The following is an 18,246-nucleotide window of genomic DNA, read 5'->3' as shown; positions in this document are numbered from 1 at the left end:
ATAGAGGGAAGAGCTGTGGAGATTAAATGAGATAATTTGTGCAAACTCTCTAAGCACAGAGAATCTGGGAAGATGCAGCAGCATAGTGTTTGAAGCTCTCTGGATCCCAAACTAAAGATCCCAACCCAAAGATCCTAACCCAACCCAAGATGGCTAGGCAAAAAAATTTAAAATCCACAGAAAACATGCCCAACTAAACAAGGTGACATGATATCCCTACAAGCCCCAAGATAACAGTTTATGTCCACCTGCATGGTCTTGGCACCTGTGCAGAAGAAAGCAGTGGGAGACTCCAGAATGGTCAACAGGTATTCCCTGGAAAATACAGTAGAAAAATTTGCGGGCAGCAGCTGAGACCGGGAGACATTTTACTCATTCCATTCCAGTGTGTGCAAGGAGCTCATGGAAGCATTGAGGGAATGGAACCATCTAGCCCCTAGGAACTCTTGGAACTGAGCCAGCAGGGCTTGCCTTAAGATCAGGGTCTCGCACTATGGAGAAGCTGCTGGAAGTGAAATGCAGAGTTTAAGTAGGAAAGAGACAATAGACTCCGGATAAAGAAAGTCCAGGTAAATGTAGAGGAATCTCAGAAAGCACACTGCCCCAAATGACAGGTAAGGGAGCTCTGTGAAGTCAGGAAAACTGCTGTGAATATGCCCTTTTCTAAAATTTCAGGAAAGTTAATACACTTGAAAATGACCAACCAAAAAGAATCAATGTTGAATCTCATACAAAATTATGTAAGAGAAAGGATAATAAGGAACAGAATGACATCCCTCTGCATAATGAAAACACACCAGAAAGATATGCTCAGAATCCAGATCAGAAATGTAGCCTGTATCAAAACAAAGTAAAAGCATTAAGAAAATGATAAAAAAAAAAATGGATGAAAACTGTAAGTCAGAATTAGGAAAAATTGAGAAATAAAGTGACAGAACCCAGGAAATAATTGAAAATTAAAGCAAAAAGCAACTGCAGAGAGAAGGAGGGACCGAGAAGAAGACAAATTTTATAAATCAAAAAAGAAATAGAAGGGATGAAAAAACTTGAGGAGAAAGTGATGGACATTGAAGACACGCAAAGAAGTCGCAACGTACAGATAATAGAAATCTCTGAGGAACGAACCCACAACAAAGGAAAAAATAAGTATTAAAAATGGTAACTCAAAGAAGTTTCCAGAAATTAAAAAAAAAAAGGATTTGAAAATCCACATTGAGAGAACACACAGCATGCCTGAACATACCTATTCAGAGCAGCAAATATGAAGACATGGCCTCGTAAAATTATCAGACTTTGAAGAAAAGAGAAGACAAACATCTAGAGGGCATCTAGGCAAAACCAGCAATGACTTTTAAGGGGAAAAAATATGTTGTCATCAGACTTGTTCACAGCAACACTTATGCTAGGAGAAGGCGAATACTTAGGATCCTCAAGAAAACGTAGGCCAAGGATTATATACCCAACAAAACAGACTCGTGTGGACAAAGGACACAAAGTATTACCAACAGGAAAAGGATCAGCGTGCTGGCATTAGGCATAGTTACTCTTCCAGCTACAACTAAGTGAGTGTTATAAGGAAATGGTATACTATGAATTGCTATATGTCCAAACAATGTAGATACAGCACATCCATTAAAATAGGTAGAATAGGGAGGACATAATCCAAGCAAACATTATTTTAAGTACTTGTGTCAGTGGTGGTAATTTTAGTATTGCTCTTCTGAGACTACTGTGTCAGAATATGGAATAACTACGTCAATAATTATGGGATAGTCTAACATCTCCTGTGTTCCTAAGAACCAGGATTCTGTTATGGAAGAAAAGAGATTCCTTTGTAATATAGAAGAGATCAAAAGTCTGTGTGGTTCTTGCTTTGAATCAGAAATATCAGTGGGAACTCATGATATATTTTCCCTTTAAAAATCCACTGAAGAGGCCTGGAAGCAATGGCCAACCTAGAAGCACCCACCATACCTGGTATCTAGGGTGTGGTCTTGAAATACCATTTTCCACTACAAACCAAAACAAACAAACACACAAAACCAAGACTTCTTGGAGAAATAGCTGGGGCAGGAAAAGTACAAGATGAGGCTGGACCACCCTGTTGGACCACAGAGTAAGAGACCTACTGAAGACTTCTGGAGCCACTCTGATCTTCCCTCTGACCAAAGATGGGCAAGCTTGAGTTCCAACAAAGGATAATAATTGCAATGGATTGAAATCCATCAAATAGTTTAAATCCATGAGTTCATACTAATATTTTAAAAAAACCAACTGGTAACCTCTGGATGATGACGGAGAGAGAGCAAGTTCATGATCCTGAAAACCTGTAAAAATAAGGCAAGAATCAGGCATTGATCTTGCTTTGCTTCTGTGAATGATACCTCCTGGTAACCAGATAGCATATGAGGGGCAGCGCTCTTTACGGATGTATTCCAACTAACACACTAAAGAAATGATAGAATTGGACTACCAGCATTTTGCAATCCCCGATGGATCGGTGGATCTAGGCCCTGAGCATCAACAGCTGCTGACATCACAGAGAGAGAGACAGCCAGACACCAAGTGCGCCCCAGTGGAAGAGACGCCACCAACTGTCATCTTGCCAAAGGCACCGGGCCTGCCTCTGATCAGGTCTGGATCCAGCAGCCAGTGTGCCGGAAATGCAGAGGACAGATCGACAGCCTGCTTCGCACCACGAGGATGCAGTCGGCGAGCCCACGTGTAGGAAGCTCTATGGTTCAGAGGCTTCCAGTTCCTTAACAGGTCAAGTGCCTGGGAAATGAAGGGATAGAGAGGAAACCTGTAGATTAAAAAGGACTTGAGACACAGCATGTTTTTCTCATGACTGTCTTGAGGCACGCACCCATGTGATAGGAACCATAAAGAAACCCAGGTAGGCGACGCTGGCACCATCAGGACAGGGGTCCTGGGAGGGCTGGGGCGGGCAGGCCGGCACTGAGATTGGTGTGGGCGCACGAAGGGGCCTCAGATGGCACATGGAGGATCTCTTTCCTGACCCGAGTGGTGATTACACTGCTCATTAAACTACATCTGTGTTCCGGGTAGGTTTTGCATCTGCGCTTTTATTTTACAATAAAGAGGATTTAAAATATGTCTAGCAAACGAGCTCCCCCCTCTTCTCTCCGCTCCCGGTCAGTCGCACGACATTGTGGGTTTGACTTCTTTGTGCTGGGGCACCGAGCTGGGCACTACCTATCCGGTCTGTCACTTACTACCCCTGCGACCCACCTGACTTGGCGGGGGGGTGCTCCGGGGAGGCGGGACCACGTCTCCCATGTTTGCTTCGGCGTCCCTGGTGCCTCGCACCCAGCAGGCCTTCAAAACACACTTGTCAAGCGGGTGAATCCGCCTGCAGTTGTGGAAGCTGAAGCTCAGTCCATACAGTTTGGCAAATAGCAAAGCTTCGCTTATCCGCAGCCAGGGCAGATGGGGACCGGAGTGTGGGTCCTGGTCCAGGGGGCAGGAAGGGCTACGCGGCTTCCCCGCCGAGCAGCTTGGCTGTGGAGGCCACTGCGCTTCTCTGGTGGGGCCGTCTCTGGGACAGGCGCCCCCCTGCCGGGCCACCTGCAGCTCCTCCTGGAATCTGGGTCTCCGTGGGCGTGGCACTTCTGACTTTCCCATCCGCCCCTTGTGTTGTGGTTCCCCTCAGGCTCCGCCAAGAGAAGACAGACACTGTCCGCTGCATCAAGTCCTGCCGCCCCAACGACGTCACCTGCATGTTGGACCCAGTGCACACCATCTCCCACACCGTTGTGTCACTGCCCACCTTCCGAGAGTTCACCCGCCCTGAAGGTGAGTGGTGACTCCCACGGCTAGAATTGGCGCGGGGGCCCCAAGGCTAGAGAAACGCCCCTGCGAGGCAGCCTCCTCTGGGGCTTCCCAGTGCTTGAGCCGAGAGCTTGGCCCCAAGGAGCTACTCCCTGGGAAAGACATGGATTTGCCTCTGCAAAACTCCCAGTGTCCCCAGAGCGCACAGCACCGTGCCGGCCCGTTCCTGGCTCTCAGCTCAGGAGGCTGCTGCTTCTGGGTGTTGAGCGTTGGCTCTGTGCCAAGCGCTGGGGCGTCAGGGAGGGCTTCTGGGAGGAAGTGACTTCCAAGCTGGGGCCCAAATTGTCAGCAGGAGGTAAGTAGTAAAAGTGGGGAGCAGGGAGAGAGGAGGGGGCCAAGTGGAGCAGAACTCATCTGGAAGGTCTGGAGGTAAGTTTAGGGGGCGGTGGGTATTTGAGGAACGAAGCCAAGTTTGTCTGGCTGGAGTGGGAGAGGCTTGGCAAGAGACAGGCTGGGAAGATAAGCCTCAACTTGGGGTTGGGGCTTCCACTGCAAGGCTTTTGGGAGCCATCACAGGGCTGTGCCTGATACTATTTGTGTACGGGAAATGTCACCCTGGAGACCGAGGGGCTAGACTGGATCCAGGGAGCCCAGGAGTGAAGCAGGAGCCCAGGCGGCTCCTGGCCTGCTGTACAGACCTGCCATCATAGCACCCTTTCCACTGGGGTGGGACCCGGGGCACCCCGCCGTCCTGGCACCCGTACATCTTGCTTCTGGGTGTGCAGCCCCCATGCCGAGGCCACCCCTTCCTCTGTGGGGTCTTTATCCCTGGCCTTGCTGCGTGATTGATTCACGCAGCAAACACTGATGGAGCCTCCTAGGTGTCAGGCTCAGGGCCAGGCTCTGGGGCCCAACGATAAGGAAGAGCTCCCTGACCCTCCGAGGGGAGATGTGCAGTTGAGCCAGCGGGACAGTTTACACACTGTGATAGCATCCCACGGGGTGACGCAGGGGCACATGCCAGAACATAGCACCCGGTTGTGGGGGGCCTGGGGGTGACGAGGGCAGGAGATGCTCCCCAAGGACATGGTCACCTGAAAGAACGGGTGACCCCCTGCTCCCCTCCCCACTGACTCGTTCTTCTAGAAAAGGAGAGGCGCAGAATCTCTGCAAGAGAGCACGGACTTGGATTGGGGAAAATCCACTGGCTCGTGTTTGCCTTATGCCAAATGACCGGTTCCACCAAACCACATACAAATCCTTCCCAAACCCCTAACGGCCGGTTTTGTGGCCTCTTGAGCAGTGCTGGTCTGGAAGTTGATTCTATAGGGAGTTGAGCGTGGCTGGAGGTGCCTATTAGCATCTGGGGCCCAGGAAATCCTGACCTCGACCTTTAGCGCTAAAAGGACCCTCAGTGGGCCCTGGCGGTCTGCCTCCTTCACTCTACAGATGAGGAAATGGAGTCCCAGAGGAAAGACCCCTCCGGATCACCCAGAGCCAGGGTAGACTCGGGGCCTTGTGCCCCCAACCCAGGGCGGTTGGCCCCACTTTACACGGGGTGGCCGAGGAGAGGGACACCACCACCAAAATGCCCAGCCCACGTCACCCGAGAAGCGGCTTTTCTGGCCCACGTCACCACGGGGCAGGAGACCGGCCTGCTCTCTTGCCCTTGCTGACCTCTCTCATTTACCCCCACAACCACCGCCCTTCCCCTTCTTCCCAGCTTCATGAAGATTTACGACTAATTACCAAGTGCCCCTCAGCTCTACCACCGCTGCCCATTAGCCGCAGGACCTCGGGGAAGATCCAAAGCTTCTCCAGGCCTCAGTTTCCCTGCTGATCACAAGGGGGGTAGGCGATGACCTGTGAGCCCTCAGGACCCCTCCTCCGCCTTCTCGGTGCAGGGCTCGCCAGCCCTGGGTTCTTGGGACCCGAGGGGGCGTCTCTGGGGGCCCCATGATGTGCTTCCCTCCCGCAGAGATCATCTTTCTCCGGGCCATCATGCCCGTGTATCCTGCCAACCACGCTGACATCATCTTCGACATCACCGAAGGGAACCTGCGGGACTCCTTTGATATCATCAAGCGCTACATGGATGGCATGACTGTGGGTGAGTGGCCGGAGACGTTCGGGTCCTCCCAGCCAATGGCCTCGTGGAGGCCCGTTGTGCCAGGCCGCTGGGAAAACCCCTCTGGACCAGCCGAGGTCCCGTCTGAATCCCCCTCCTAAATCCCCCCTATTCTTCAGGGCCAGCTGGAACCCCCTCCTGCCCCCTCCCAAGGCAATCACAGGCCAGGAGTGGGATCTGCTCCTGGCTGTGCACCAGGTCTCCAGGGGCGACCCCTGTGGGCCTCTGTCTCCTGCCTGTGAATGGGTGGATTAACTAGATCTCTGTCTCACAACCATGAACTGACGATATCACACAGGTGACGTGCCTGTCTCGGGGCTCGGACCGTCCCCAGGTCAGTGGGACCTGATGTGAGTTTTATTCTTGTGGCACGACAGAAGGAATAGCAAACGGAGGGTCTGAGCCCGTGCTCTGGGCCTCGGCCCCAGACCGTTTGCCTTGCCACGTGTCCAGTCGATGTCCCGCCCGGCACGTCACGCGCACAGCCCTTGAGCGGGGAGCCTGCCGGCGGCTTCCGCCGAGAGGCAGCGCCGCGGGAGCACGGAGGAGGGCTGGGGTGGAGAGGGAGCGGGGGGGGACGCCAGTGGAGGTGGGAAGCAGGTGAGTCTGGGGAACCGGCTTGTAAACCTCTCCTGAACTGTCGAGTTTTAGAGACCTCAAGTTCGTGGGGAATGGAAACCATCCCAGCTACCATTTTCGACTTAGATTTAGACTCTGAGTATGTTCAAAGCAGATGAGCAGCTGAAGACCAGGCCCTGTCCTCGCTTGGGCCTCAGTTTCTCTACTGCGAATGGGGGTGGGTGGGCATGGGCTTTGTGGTGTCCTGGGCCATGGATTCTGTGAGGTGTTGACCAGAAGGAGCGTCCGAGCGTGTGGCCCTTCAGCAGAGTTTTGGAATAAGGTCTCTAGGTGGCGCTGTTGGCTCTCAGAACCCTGGTCCCTGCGCCGGGACACCCGCCGCCAACCCCAACCGTTGTTAAACTGGCAGCTGGAGACAGGGGATCGTTATTCCCCTGTTGCCAAAGAGCCATTTATAGCGACTTTACAAGCTCTTAAATGGGTTTGCATGTTGTAAACATGACTGAGTCATTTAGGGGCTCCCCACCCCCAGCCGCCTCCTCCGCTAGTTGGCAGCAGGAATAATTAGTTAATTACAATTAATGGTACATTAGTCCTCGCTGGGATCCCAAGGGGAGGGCGTGCAGTTTGGCTGTCAGCAGTCATAAAACTTGCTGCTTGCCCTTGGGTCACTGCCCACCCTGGGCCTCAGTTTCCCCCATGTTAGCTGAAGAAGACCTTCAGGGCCCCAGGGGTGAGGGCAGACGGGAGGAGGGAGGGTCAGGCTTTGTCCCGCTTGGGTGGGGTGGTGGTGAGCTACTTGAGACACTGGTGCCCAGAAGCCCACCTCCTACCGGCCCTGTGCCTGATGCTAGGCCGGCGGGCGTGGCTGCAACACGGCCTCGCGGGGGTAAATCATGGCCTCGCGGGAGAGTTCACAGCTTCGGAACCGTAAGAACTGGACTCAGAGCCTGCTGCTCCACTCGCGTGTTCTTGCCCTTCTGCTCCTTTCCCGAGCCCTCGTCTGTACCGGGCCCTGGGCTGGACACTGCGGGGACACAGGTGAAGGACCACCATGCAGACCCTGCCCTCAGGGGCTTTGCCTTCCAGTGGGGGAGAGAGATGGCCCCACAAACAAATCATCAAAATCTGACTCTGAAGAGACTGACAAGCCTCTGTGGCCCCCAGAGAAACCTCTTGGGGGTGGCTCTTGCTGAGTTTGCGCCTTGCAGTTCCCAGCTAAATCCCTCCTGGGTGACCTGAGCCCGGGGGTTGGGCAGCGGCTGGGCCCAGATCCAGTGCCCACCAGCGCATTTTTCTAGCCGCATCTGTACTCCAGACAAAATCGACCTGGGAGCCTCTGTTTCTCGGCTTCCCATCCACTGGGGCAGAAAATCTTGGCGTGTCGAAGCCTGGAGGCTCCTGGAGACCATCTCTTTCCAACTCGTTTGTAGAGGGGGAAACCGAGGCCCAGAGAGGCGTGAGGGTGTGCCAGGCTGCTCATGGTGCCTCGGGGCAGAGTGGGGAACAGAACGGAGCCCCTGGGAATGGAATGTGGATCAGGTCACAAAGACAGAGCGGCTGTCCCTCACTGCGCTCGGTCACGCGTGCCCTGGTCTTTGGAATCCGGGCTGGGGCTTCGTGGAGGAGGGCCCAGGCCGACTCCGGAAAATTCGTCCCGCTTCCGGTGGGCTCGGCCTCCTGCGCTGCTCGCTCGGATTGCAGGGCATCCGTCTGGCCGGGGGCCCGGAGTTTGGCACGGGGCCCCAGGGTCCTCGTGCCGGTGTCATCTCCTGGGTAGAGGACTCTGAGGCCAGGGGAGTCCAGATGGCAAGGTCCCGCTGGGGTGGGACCCGGACTTTATTTCGGGTTGGGCCCTCGTCTCCATGCCCACCCGTCCCTGCCTTATTTCTCTGCTTGGGTCTCTTCCCTGGACTTCCTTAACCCCACCTCTTCCCCTCCCCGCCTCTGTCCCAAATAACTCCTGTGCACCCCGGGAGCTCTGGGCCCCCAGGGTGGCCGTGCTGGTGCGCGCCGGCCCTGGACGCAGGCACAACGCTGCAGCTCCAGGCCTGTCCACCGGCGGTGGATGGTTTGCTGCTGGACCCGAGCCCAAGCGTGAGCAGCCCGCCAGTCGCAGCCAAGTTGTCTACCCCGCACCCAGCTCGGTTCTCACAAACACCTTCAGGGACAGGTGTGATCGTCTCCCTTGGGCAAAGGAGGGAACAGAATTAAATAACCACCTGGGACCGGGCATCTGAAACCCTTTGGGGCCTGGGTGTTTGCACACTTGTTTTTAGGGGCGCAGTTCTCCTTTCAAGCAATGTCTTAGAAACCCTGTATGTCAGTGGAAAGGAAGAAATTGTTTTCTGGGGCCACTCACGCCGCCTGTCTGCAGCATCCAGCAGGATGGGGGGGGGCTCCCAGCTGGGCCCAGTGAGAACCACTGTGCAGCTCCACGCTGCCTGTAGCACCTGGAAGGGACACTGACCCGCCCACAGGTGTCGGCTGAACATGGCCATGCCCTGTTCGGACACTGGACACCGGGGTCTGGAAGGCTTCCTGGAGGAGGTGAGGTCTGAGCTGAGTCTCGACACATGTGAAGGAGTGACTGACACCTAGTGTGAGTACCAGGAGCAGGCGTTTCCTCCTCGCCACACCCCTGTGACATGGTGGGACTATCGCTATTCCCGGGTGAGGCAGCAAGGACCAGAGAGAGGAAGAGCCTGGTGCTCCCCAAACGCCCGGGGCCGGAGCCCACTGACGGCTGGGGCCAACTGGGGCAAAGTGACTGAGGGTTTGGGTCCCGGAGAAATACGCGTGTACAAGCTGCCAGGACCCTGAGGCCACGGAGCTCCTGCTTCCCCCAAATAACAGAAGAAGAAAGTGCCCCAAGTCCGCTCAGAACCTGAAAGGGCCAGGCCTTCCCCTAATGTATCCTTTAAAAGCCCGTTCTTAGAGGGGATAAAGGCGGCTCTGCAGCGGGGCTGAGCCTGCTGTCGGCCCAAAGCCCGAGCAGACATCCTGCTGCATTCCTCCTTAACCAGCTGTCAGTGAAAAATGAAGAAAGCATTTTTAGCCTGTGCAAAAATGCCCTCTTAATGCCTGAGGTATTCTCGGGCCACGACAAAGCCTTCCTCGCCCAGCCCCGGATTCAGGCTTCGCTCTGCGGGCTACTGGCTGTGGTCAGGGGCTGTGCCAAGAAGGGGGTCCTTCTGGTACTAGCTCGGGATGGGGGGACTTGCGGGGGTGCCCTGGCCGGAGCCGGCGCGGGCTGGGTCCTGTCAGCCTCCCTGCCGCTGGGGGCCGTCCCCTCCCCGGGGCCGCTGGGCCCCGGCTAGCCTCAGCCCTCTCCGCCACCCTCCCTCCTCCCTGCTGCTTTTCAGCTCTTTTTCCAAGGACAGGAAAATAAAATCCGTCTATCCTGAGGGTCAGCTTTGCCAACATTTCTGTGAGCACCTCCCCAAAGCCAAGAGGAGCTAGGCAGTGCGGAGCTTGAGTGGCTTTTTAGACCCACCTTTCGATTTTGTGTAGGCCCGCCTGATCCTTGGCCAGTGGGCACGCTGACGGGAGATTGAGCGGCTTTGTGCCAGTCGGCCCCTCCTGCCACACACCCGTTTCGTGAGCTGGAGGGTGCTTGGGGAGCCTCTGGACAGCACGTCAGCCACGCGGGGCGTGAGCTCTATGCAGGCCGGGACCCTGGTTCCCCATCAGGCATGGACATAGAGTGGGCGAGCGAATATTTACCCAAGGCCACGCTGGAGGGACAGGAGCACCCCAGCTCACACAGCCTCCAAGGGTCACAGCCTCCCGAGGCACTCCCTCGCCCTGGCAAGAAAGGGCCACCGGACTGGGGTGGAGCCGTGGCTACAGCTCATGTTTCCTGTTTTTAGTGGAATCCTTCACGCCTGGCCCCTGGTGTGTGTGAGGTGAGGTTCATAAAATTTGACTGTATTTGCGGACGTCCCTTATAAATAATGACAATAATTAAGGTAAGAACAGCCCTAAAACTACTAGTTAGTGAGCTCTCCCAGCCCCAAAATGGGCTGAAATAAAAGAGATGGACTTGCTAATTGTTCTTGCCCGGTGGAGTGGGGAGTTTTGTTTTTTTAGTTTTGCATAATTACTGGGAAGGCCCTAATTTTACTAAAAACGAGCAGGAACACAAAAGAACAGATCAGTGTCAGTGTCACCCCGCTGTTAGCCTTGGGCCTCGTGAGATCTGCACTAGTCTTTCCACTTGAACTGGGACGTGACGGTCCCTGCGTTCCGGCTGCAGAGATCCTGGAAATAAACTATTGCGTGTAGGTTTCATGTGGGTATGAATCGTAGCTTCCGGGACAGGCTGCTCCCCTGAGCTGCCCCCGTGTCCCTCGGAGCAGCCGCTCCCCCCTTCCCGTTCTGATTAAATCGTGGCGGTCTGCAAGGATCCAATGTTGGCCGCCCTAACGCGGCTCCCTGGTCCCCCATGGGCAGTTGGCAGTGGGCGTCGGGGCCACCAGGACTGATCCGTTAACCAGCTTGCGCACGCCACTGTGTGCTTCCTGCGCACCTACTGTGTGCTGGGTGAGGAGCATGCAGTCTCTGCCCCTAGGGAGGCTGACGGTCCCCGGAGCGGAACAGGAGAGCACCGAGGTGCTGTGGGTGCAGAGTCCGGGTCGCCCCTGCCTGGGCAAACTGTCGCGAGCTGCAGGGAGGAGGTGATGCCTGGATGGCTCCGGCCTGGCCAGGTGAAGAATCAGACAAGGCTGTTCCCGGACCTTGTTCCCCCCGCCCTCAGCGTGGTGGTGTTTTGAACATCTTGACCATATCAATTTGAAGGCCCAGGGGTGGTGTGACGAGAGGCAGTGGGTGGGAAGGCACCCCACACAGTTTGGCGCTACCAGAGCAAGGGCGAGAAGGGAGGCTGGGAGGGGTCACAGGGCCGGGCCTCTGTAGACGTCTGTGGCCCACAGGGAACCACTGGAGGTCCGTGACGCTCCTTGGGAGGCCTGCACTGCCCAAGGTGCTTCTAGATCCTTCTGCAGCCTCCTGCAGCCTGAGGTGGTGGTTATCCCCACTTTGAAGATGAGAAGACTGAGGCCAGGGGAACTAAGCTGCTTGCCGGGGCCTCTCAGCTGGGGAGCATTTGAGGACGGAAGCTGGACCTGGGCCACCTGTCTCCAGAGCCTCCCACCCCCATGGCCCTCATGGTGCAGCCCTGTTTTCCTCTGGTCTGCACCAGCTGACACATCTATACCACCAGCATCTGTCAGCAGCAGTCAGAGGGGATCGGTAGTGAAGCATCTCCTTTCGAGTAGCCACAGTGCTCCCAGCCATGAGGTCTTGGGTCTCAGGCTACCCCTTTGTGAGTAAAGAGCTCCTCCAAGCCCACATGGTCAAGAGATGAGGTTTCAACACCACCACGCTGGGGAGGGGGCAGGGTCCTGGAAGAGCCTTCTCTGACTCTTCACCTGAATAGGGCGAACTCATTCTTGTTCCCACAGGTGGCCAGCCGTGGTGGTGGGGGGGGGGGGGGGGCGCTGCTGCTGGGGACCCTCGGGCCTGCCTTTTCCCCATCTGCCCGCAGGGGGCTGGGAGGGGGGTCCAGGGCTGCAGTGCGGAGCTGCTCAGCCTGGGCCAAGCCACACCTGCTATGGGCACTTGCAACTTAGGCGGATTGTTTCTAGGCTGGGCAGGACTCTGGCTGGAAACATGCTTTAATTATAACCTACAAATCTGGAGAGAAATTCAGATCCCGCTCTATTTGTGCCTTTGTTTCTGGAAAAGCGCTCTGGTCTGACAGTGTGTGTGTGTGTGTGTGTGTGGGTGTGAGTTTATGGGTGAGTGTATGCGGGTGTGTGTAGGCATGGGTGTGGCTAAGTGTCTAGGTCTATAGGAGGATGCAGATGAGCGTGTGTACACACACAGGCTTTGATTTCTGAGATGTGTGATACTTGCTGGCTTGGAGAAGGATGACCCTATAATATCAAGGCTCAGCCTCATGTCCTCAGTGCAAAGCCACCCTGGGCCCAGGGCCAGGATCTGGAGGTTTCGCTCATGGTTTTGCCTGGGAGTGGAGAGGTCACCTGGTGCCCCCGTGTGCGTTCACTTATTCCCGTGCGCAGAACCCTTTACACGCTCAGCACTTGTGAGCAAAACACTCCTCGTGCTGCCTTGTGGGCTGGCGTCGCTGTTTCTATAAGAAAAGACTGAAGGGCCGGCCCTGGGTCCCGCAGCCAGCGAGTCAGAGCTGCAGCTGGAAAGCTTGTCTGCCGTGTGCCCACTCTGTGCTCTGTCTGCCCCGAGCTCCCTAGCCTCATGGGCGGCTCTGAGGGCCCCTGGGTCCCCCCGAGAAACTCATGGGCTCCTGTTCTTGCCCCTGGCCCCGTGGCAGCTAGTCCTGTCCTCGGTAAAGTCGGAATGAATGGAGGGTCATGTGATTGTCCCACTCACCTTAGAGATGGTTCCCGATGTTAGGTGTAGAAGGGATATGCCCTAATTATGGACGCCCATTAATGCAATTAGACGAAATGATTATGTGAAAGCCCCTAGCAGTGCCTGGCATGCAATGAGTGTGCAGAAAGTCAGTCCTAGTGGGACCTGAGCCTTCTCCGTGGAAAGGCGTTGACAGCCCCCACTTGCCCCGCTGCCTGTGCCAAAGCATGATGTGTGCCAGCCAGGGCGCAGGCCCCCTCGTACAGTATTCCTCTTAAAGCAAACTAAAAACATTTTCACTTTGAAATAGCATTCCGAATTTCATCTGTGAGTATAAGGACTATTACTCTATTGCAGTTCACTGTTTGAAAATGATCAGTAGTTGGGGTGGCCCTTCTGGGGCAAAACGTGATTGAGTCTCTGTGGCCACAGTCTAAGCACTGGACTCGGGGTAAGACGTTCTGGGCTTGATTCTTGCTTCCCTGTTTCCAGGCGTGTGACCTCAGGCAGTTTGCATAACCTCTCTCTGAGTCTCGGTTTTCATCTCAGCAAAATTGCCATAGTACTTGCCTTGCTGGGTTGATAACCGCCTGCTAGGGGGACTGGATGAGCGTATTCGAACACAGCTGGGTGGGCTGTTAGGGGATAAATGAGCTGAGGTGAGGAGCCGTTTGGAGCTGGAGTGGGTGAGAGCTCGGCGCCCCTTGAGGGGACGACAGGGCGGAGAGTGTTCACCCCAAAGCAGCCCCAGCTGCCTGGGAGCCGTCCTTGTGGCCTGGGTGGGCGAGGCAGGCCGAGCCGGAAGCAGGATGGTGGAGGCCGCGCCGTCCAAGTTCTGCCACCCGTGAATTATCTTGCTCACTCAACAAGGACATCCCGGGTTCCTACTCTAGGCCAAGCCCCGGGCTGGGTGCTGGGCAGCACACTTACACCCAAGCCACAGAGCTTTCTCTCATGAAGCCGCCTCCTAGCTTCCCTAGTATCCTGCCATCTGCGCGCCTGTAGGCCCCGTACCTGTTAATGTCTCAGAGGGAGAGAGAAGTGGGGTGTGGCCGGGCGGCTCTGTCCAGCTGAGTATGTTGTGTACTGCAAAAGCCCCAGGGTTTTCAGCCTCTTCCATGTGCAGTGCACAACATACGGACTAGTACGCAGCAGCCCCGGTACAAGAGCTCGTGAGTGAAGAAGATCCCAAGCTCACAGCACCTCTGCCCCCCGCCGAGGGAGGCCTCTTTCAGAGCAAAGCGCTTGCTTGCCCAACCATCTGGCTTCAGGTCACCTTCGGCTGTCCCAGCCAGCAGGGCGCAGATCACCTCTTTAAAATCATTACCCCAAGGGGTTAAACATGTGCTGCTGACCCTGTCCTGCAGCCTGACTCAGAAAGCTTGGCCCGGGATCAGTACACATTACAGATGACATTCAGAAATTCCACCTAAAAACAACAGTGCGGCTGTCCCTGCCGGGTGACGAGTGATTGGCCCTGTCCCGGCTTTCACGGCAAATCCCAGGGATTAGGCGCTCTCTCTGCTCCCGGAGACGCAGCCTGCCCGTCACCCCGGGCCACACCCTGGCCAGCAGCCAGCGTGTTTCCCGGGGTGACGGCCCAGCAGCCTCGGAGCCCAGGATGGGCTGTGGCCCATCTTCACCCTGAGGCTGGCAGCGTCACCGAGGGCGGTGGGAGGTGGAGAGTACGTGGGGGGGTCTCTTGAAGGCGGCGGGATGGAGATGAGAGGGACAAACACTTCCCGTGCCCCCTGGGCTGGGATCCCGTGGAGCAGAGATGGGGTGGAGGGCGTGGGGCCCAGGGCTGCGCCTGACCTCGTGACCGTGCTCAAATGTCAGCATTATGCCCCCGAGACCCTCTAAGGAGGGCTCTCCACCGCCAGTTTCGCCGACACAGACTCTCGGAGGTCACCCCTCACACAGCTGACGATGCCTCCAGGCAGCCCCCCAGGCTTGTGCTGGAGCCTCCGAGGGCTCGGTGGGGTTCAGGGCTTCGCAGCCCACCCGAGCGAGGCACGCAGGGAACCCTGCTGGAGCCAGGGACCCCCTGTGCCCCCTCAGTGGCTCCCCCTACACCCCCACACCCGGCTGCTGCCGGCACTGCCGGCTTTTAAGCCCCTGCTGCCCGGCCAGAGAGGCGTCCCCCCCCAGGCCCGTCTCTGTCCCCCTTGGGACAGCACTCTTGTCCCTTCTCTGTGTCCACTGGGGTGCTCCAGCCCCCCAGCCCGTGCCTCAGACCCCAGACATCCGTGGCCTCTCCCCTCTTCTGGGCATTAGCTGGGACATTCCCCTCTTCCTCTCTGGGTAAACTCCTCTCCATCCCTCAAAGCCCAGGTCAGTGTCAAATTCTCCTCTTGCCCACCATCCGCACCCCCACAGGCTGAGCGTGCCGCCGCTCCCCTGTGTTCCACAGCAGCCTGGATGGGCCTCTCTTGGGACTCTTCTCATATCCCTTCTTCCAGCAAACGATGTCTATGCCCTGCAGAGGCAGGTCCTGGTCCAGGGGACACAGCAGCAACCAAGACAGACAGACATGCATCCCTGACACATATTCATTTTATTCCAGGGGGTGGGAGCAGACAAGAAACGAGTAGAATATGTTCACGGTCAGGGGGTGGTGAGTGCGATGCAGAGGGCTGGAGAGGAGGAGGGGGAAGCCGGGGTGTGGGGCAGAGGAACAACTTTAAATCTGGTAGTCGGAGACAGTTGTCTAACCCGAGGAGCTGAGGCAATGAGCCACACGGAGATGTGAGGAAGAGAGCACTTGCAAAGTCCCTGAGGCAGAGGGAATGGCGCGTGCAAAGTCCCTGAGGCAGGCAGAGGCAAGCCTGGTGTCTTTGAACCGCGGCGAGGAGGCCAACGTGGCTGGAGCAGAGGCATGAGCTGGTGGCTGGTGAGGCGGGGGTCTTGAGGCCGTTGTGAGGCCTCTGGCTTTTCTGCTGAGTGAGGGAGGAGCCACGTGAGGGTCCTGAGGTGGGGAGTGAGATGACCTAAGGCTTTAAAGGCTGACTCTGGGTGCGGGGCCGAGGCTCCCACAGCCGGCTGGGCTGAGGCAATGGTGAGACCCCCATGCGGGTCCAGCAGAAGGCATGAGAGGGAGACAGATTCGGGGTGTCATTGGAAGGGAGTGCCACGTTTTGCTATGAGTTGGATGTAGGCTGGATAACCCCACAGATTCTGGCCCGAAAACGGGAAGACTGGCATTGCCGTCTGCTGAGACGAGACGGCCGAGACACTGCAGCTTTGGGGAGGCCGGAAGTTCAGTTTGGACATTAGGATCAAGACGCCGTGGCCCCATGGTGGTGAGCACTGAAACGGATGAGCCCGGGAGATGCTAGCGTGGGGATGGTGGTCAGAGCCCGTGACCCCATGAGCTCCCCGAGGGAGCGAGTGTAGACACAGAGAAGAGGCCAAGATAGGGCGCTGCAGCCCTCATGCTCAAGGTCGGGGTGAGCCCGCGAGCCTGGAGCCGCGATGTCCTGGAAGAGGGGAAGGCATTTCCCGGAGGAGGGCACACCCATTGGATTAGGTGACGCCCAGGCCACTGGTGACCTTGGCAAGGCCCTCCCGGTGGACAGGGTGGAGAGGAGACGCTCAGAGCAGGCTCACTGGAGAATCCTTCTGGAACGGGAGCAGAGAAATGCCTGTGCCTGCGGCAGGGGCGCGGTGCTCACGGCCTCATGAGCTCTTGCTGATCTTGCTCTTCCAACAGTTATGAATTCCTGGAGGCAAGGACCTACGAGGGCCTCATCCGTGCAACACCCCCCCCTTCCTCACCCTGTTCGTTTGTCTTTCTCGCACACACGTGTGTGCACACACCCACCACACGCACTAGGAAGTCACCCAGGCCCGGCGCCCGGCAGGCTGTGAGACCACGCACGCCTGCTGACTTCCAGAGTCACCGCGGGGTTAAAGCGAGCCCAGAGCAGACTCTCAGCGTCCCCCAGGGTTCTCCCGGGGACCGTCTGTGTCCAGCCAGAATGATTTGTGAGCATCCTACTGCTGCCATCATGCACCTTTGGAAAAGCCTTTGATATCACCGGGCACACTCATAAATCATTCTTTATTTAAAAAAAAAATAATAATAAACTAAAGGGTTTTAGCCAAACAGCAGTGGAGGCATGTTGTGCAAACTTAGGAAAGAAAAGTTGGATGATGATCCGAATCTTCCAGCCGCCTCACCTCACAACCATAAGTGTGCAAAGGACCCAGATGCCCACCGTCACCCATTATCAGGAGGAGTGTTCCCTGCAGCCTCGATGTTGGGTATTTCTGCACGGACTCTGCGAGGAACATCCGCTCCGTGGCCGAGACAGGGGACCCCAAGTAGCATCCTGGTTATCACTGTCATCAGACCAATAGCTGACCCCCTGGGGACCTTGCCGTGTGCCAGCCACTCTTCCGGCATGGTGGAGATGCTACTTACAGCAACTCTGTAGGTGATTTTCCCCACCCGCAGAGGAAGAAACTGAGGCACGCAGCAGGTTCAGGCTCAGGGAGCGTCAGTCAGGAGTGCACGCGGGGTGTCGGGACTCCATGTGGCGTTCCTGGGCCGTGACCTTCCTGGGCGACCTTGGGCAGGGTGAAGTCCTACGCTTCGGGGTCCAGCCCAGTCCTGAAATTCCTCTGCACCTGCATTTCCAAGCATACCCCCCCAGACTGTTCTTGCCAGGCCGACTTGTCCTTCAAAGTTCCGCCGAGACTAACTCCTTGGCGAAGCTTCCACGGGCTGCCAGGGCCCGGTCTGGGGTGAGCACTTCTCCCGAGCTCCCCCGAAGCCTCTTTCCTCACTTTCCCGGCCTCTGCGGCCCCACCATCTACGTCTGACTCCCCCAGAGGGCCGAGAGCTCCATGAGGACCCTCACCAGCACCGGGCAGTGTTTATACCCGTGGCACCCAGCACGGGGCATGCCCAGAGCATGGGCTCCGTGCCTGCCAAAGGAAAGAGAAGAGAGGGCGCCATGTTGCAACCAGAAGTGGGGGCTCGGGGTCCCTACTCTGCACTCGGCAGCTGCACACCGGGCCGACGTCTTAATTCCTCGGGGCCTTGGTTGCCTCTGAAGAAGGAGGTAATGTAGCGGAGGGCAGGACTTGGCTCACTCTGGTACTCCCAGGTCTCTAATTCTAAGTCCAGTTGGCAAGACTGTGCACACCTGCCTTTCCGTGACCTTTGCACATCCTGGGGGGACTGCGAGGGGTTCAGTGCAGCGGGGGCAGAGTGCTGAGAATGCAGGGGGACCTGAGCAAGGTGAGCTCCACCTGCTGTGAGCGGGGGGGGGGGGGGGGGGGGGGAAGATGCGACTTTTGGCAGAGCCACACCTCAACCCCAGGATCCGACCTGTGTTCTAGAA

The 18,246-nt window shown here is 56.7% G+C and overlaps 1 protein-coding gene across 1 annotated transcript in view; it reads left to right on the top strand.

Annotated features, from left to right (window-relative positions):
* FBLN1 (fibulin 1) overlaps positions 1 to 18,246 on the top strand; it is an 81,699-nt gene that overhangs the window by 54,849 nt on the left and 8,604 nt on the right. Inside the window, exons 15-16 of the mRNA XM_025881864.2 lie at positions 3,674 to 3,816; positions 5,771 to 5,902. Coding sequence (XP_025737649.1) covers positions 3,674 to 3,816; positions 5,771 to 5,902 — 275 coding nt within the window. The remainder of the gene's footprint in view (positions 1 to 3,673; positions 3,817 to 5,770; positions 5,903 to 18,246) is intronic.

The sequence above is a fragment of the Callorhinus ursinus genome, unplaced genomic scaffold (genome assembly GCF_003265705.2).
Source record: "Callorhinus ursinus isolate GAN/ISIS: 27379988/994484 unplaced genomic scaffold, GSC_fseal_2.0 scaffold48, whole genome shotgun sequence".
NCBI lineage: Eukaryota > Metazoa > Chordata > Mammalia > Carnivora > Otariidae > Callorhinus > Callorhinus ursinus.
This window is presented reverse-complemented; position numbering and strand designations above follow the sequence as displayed.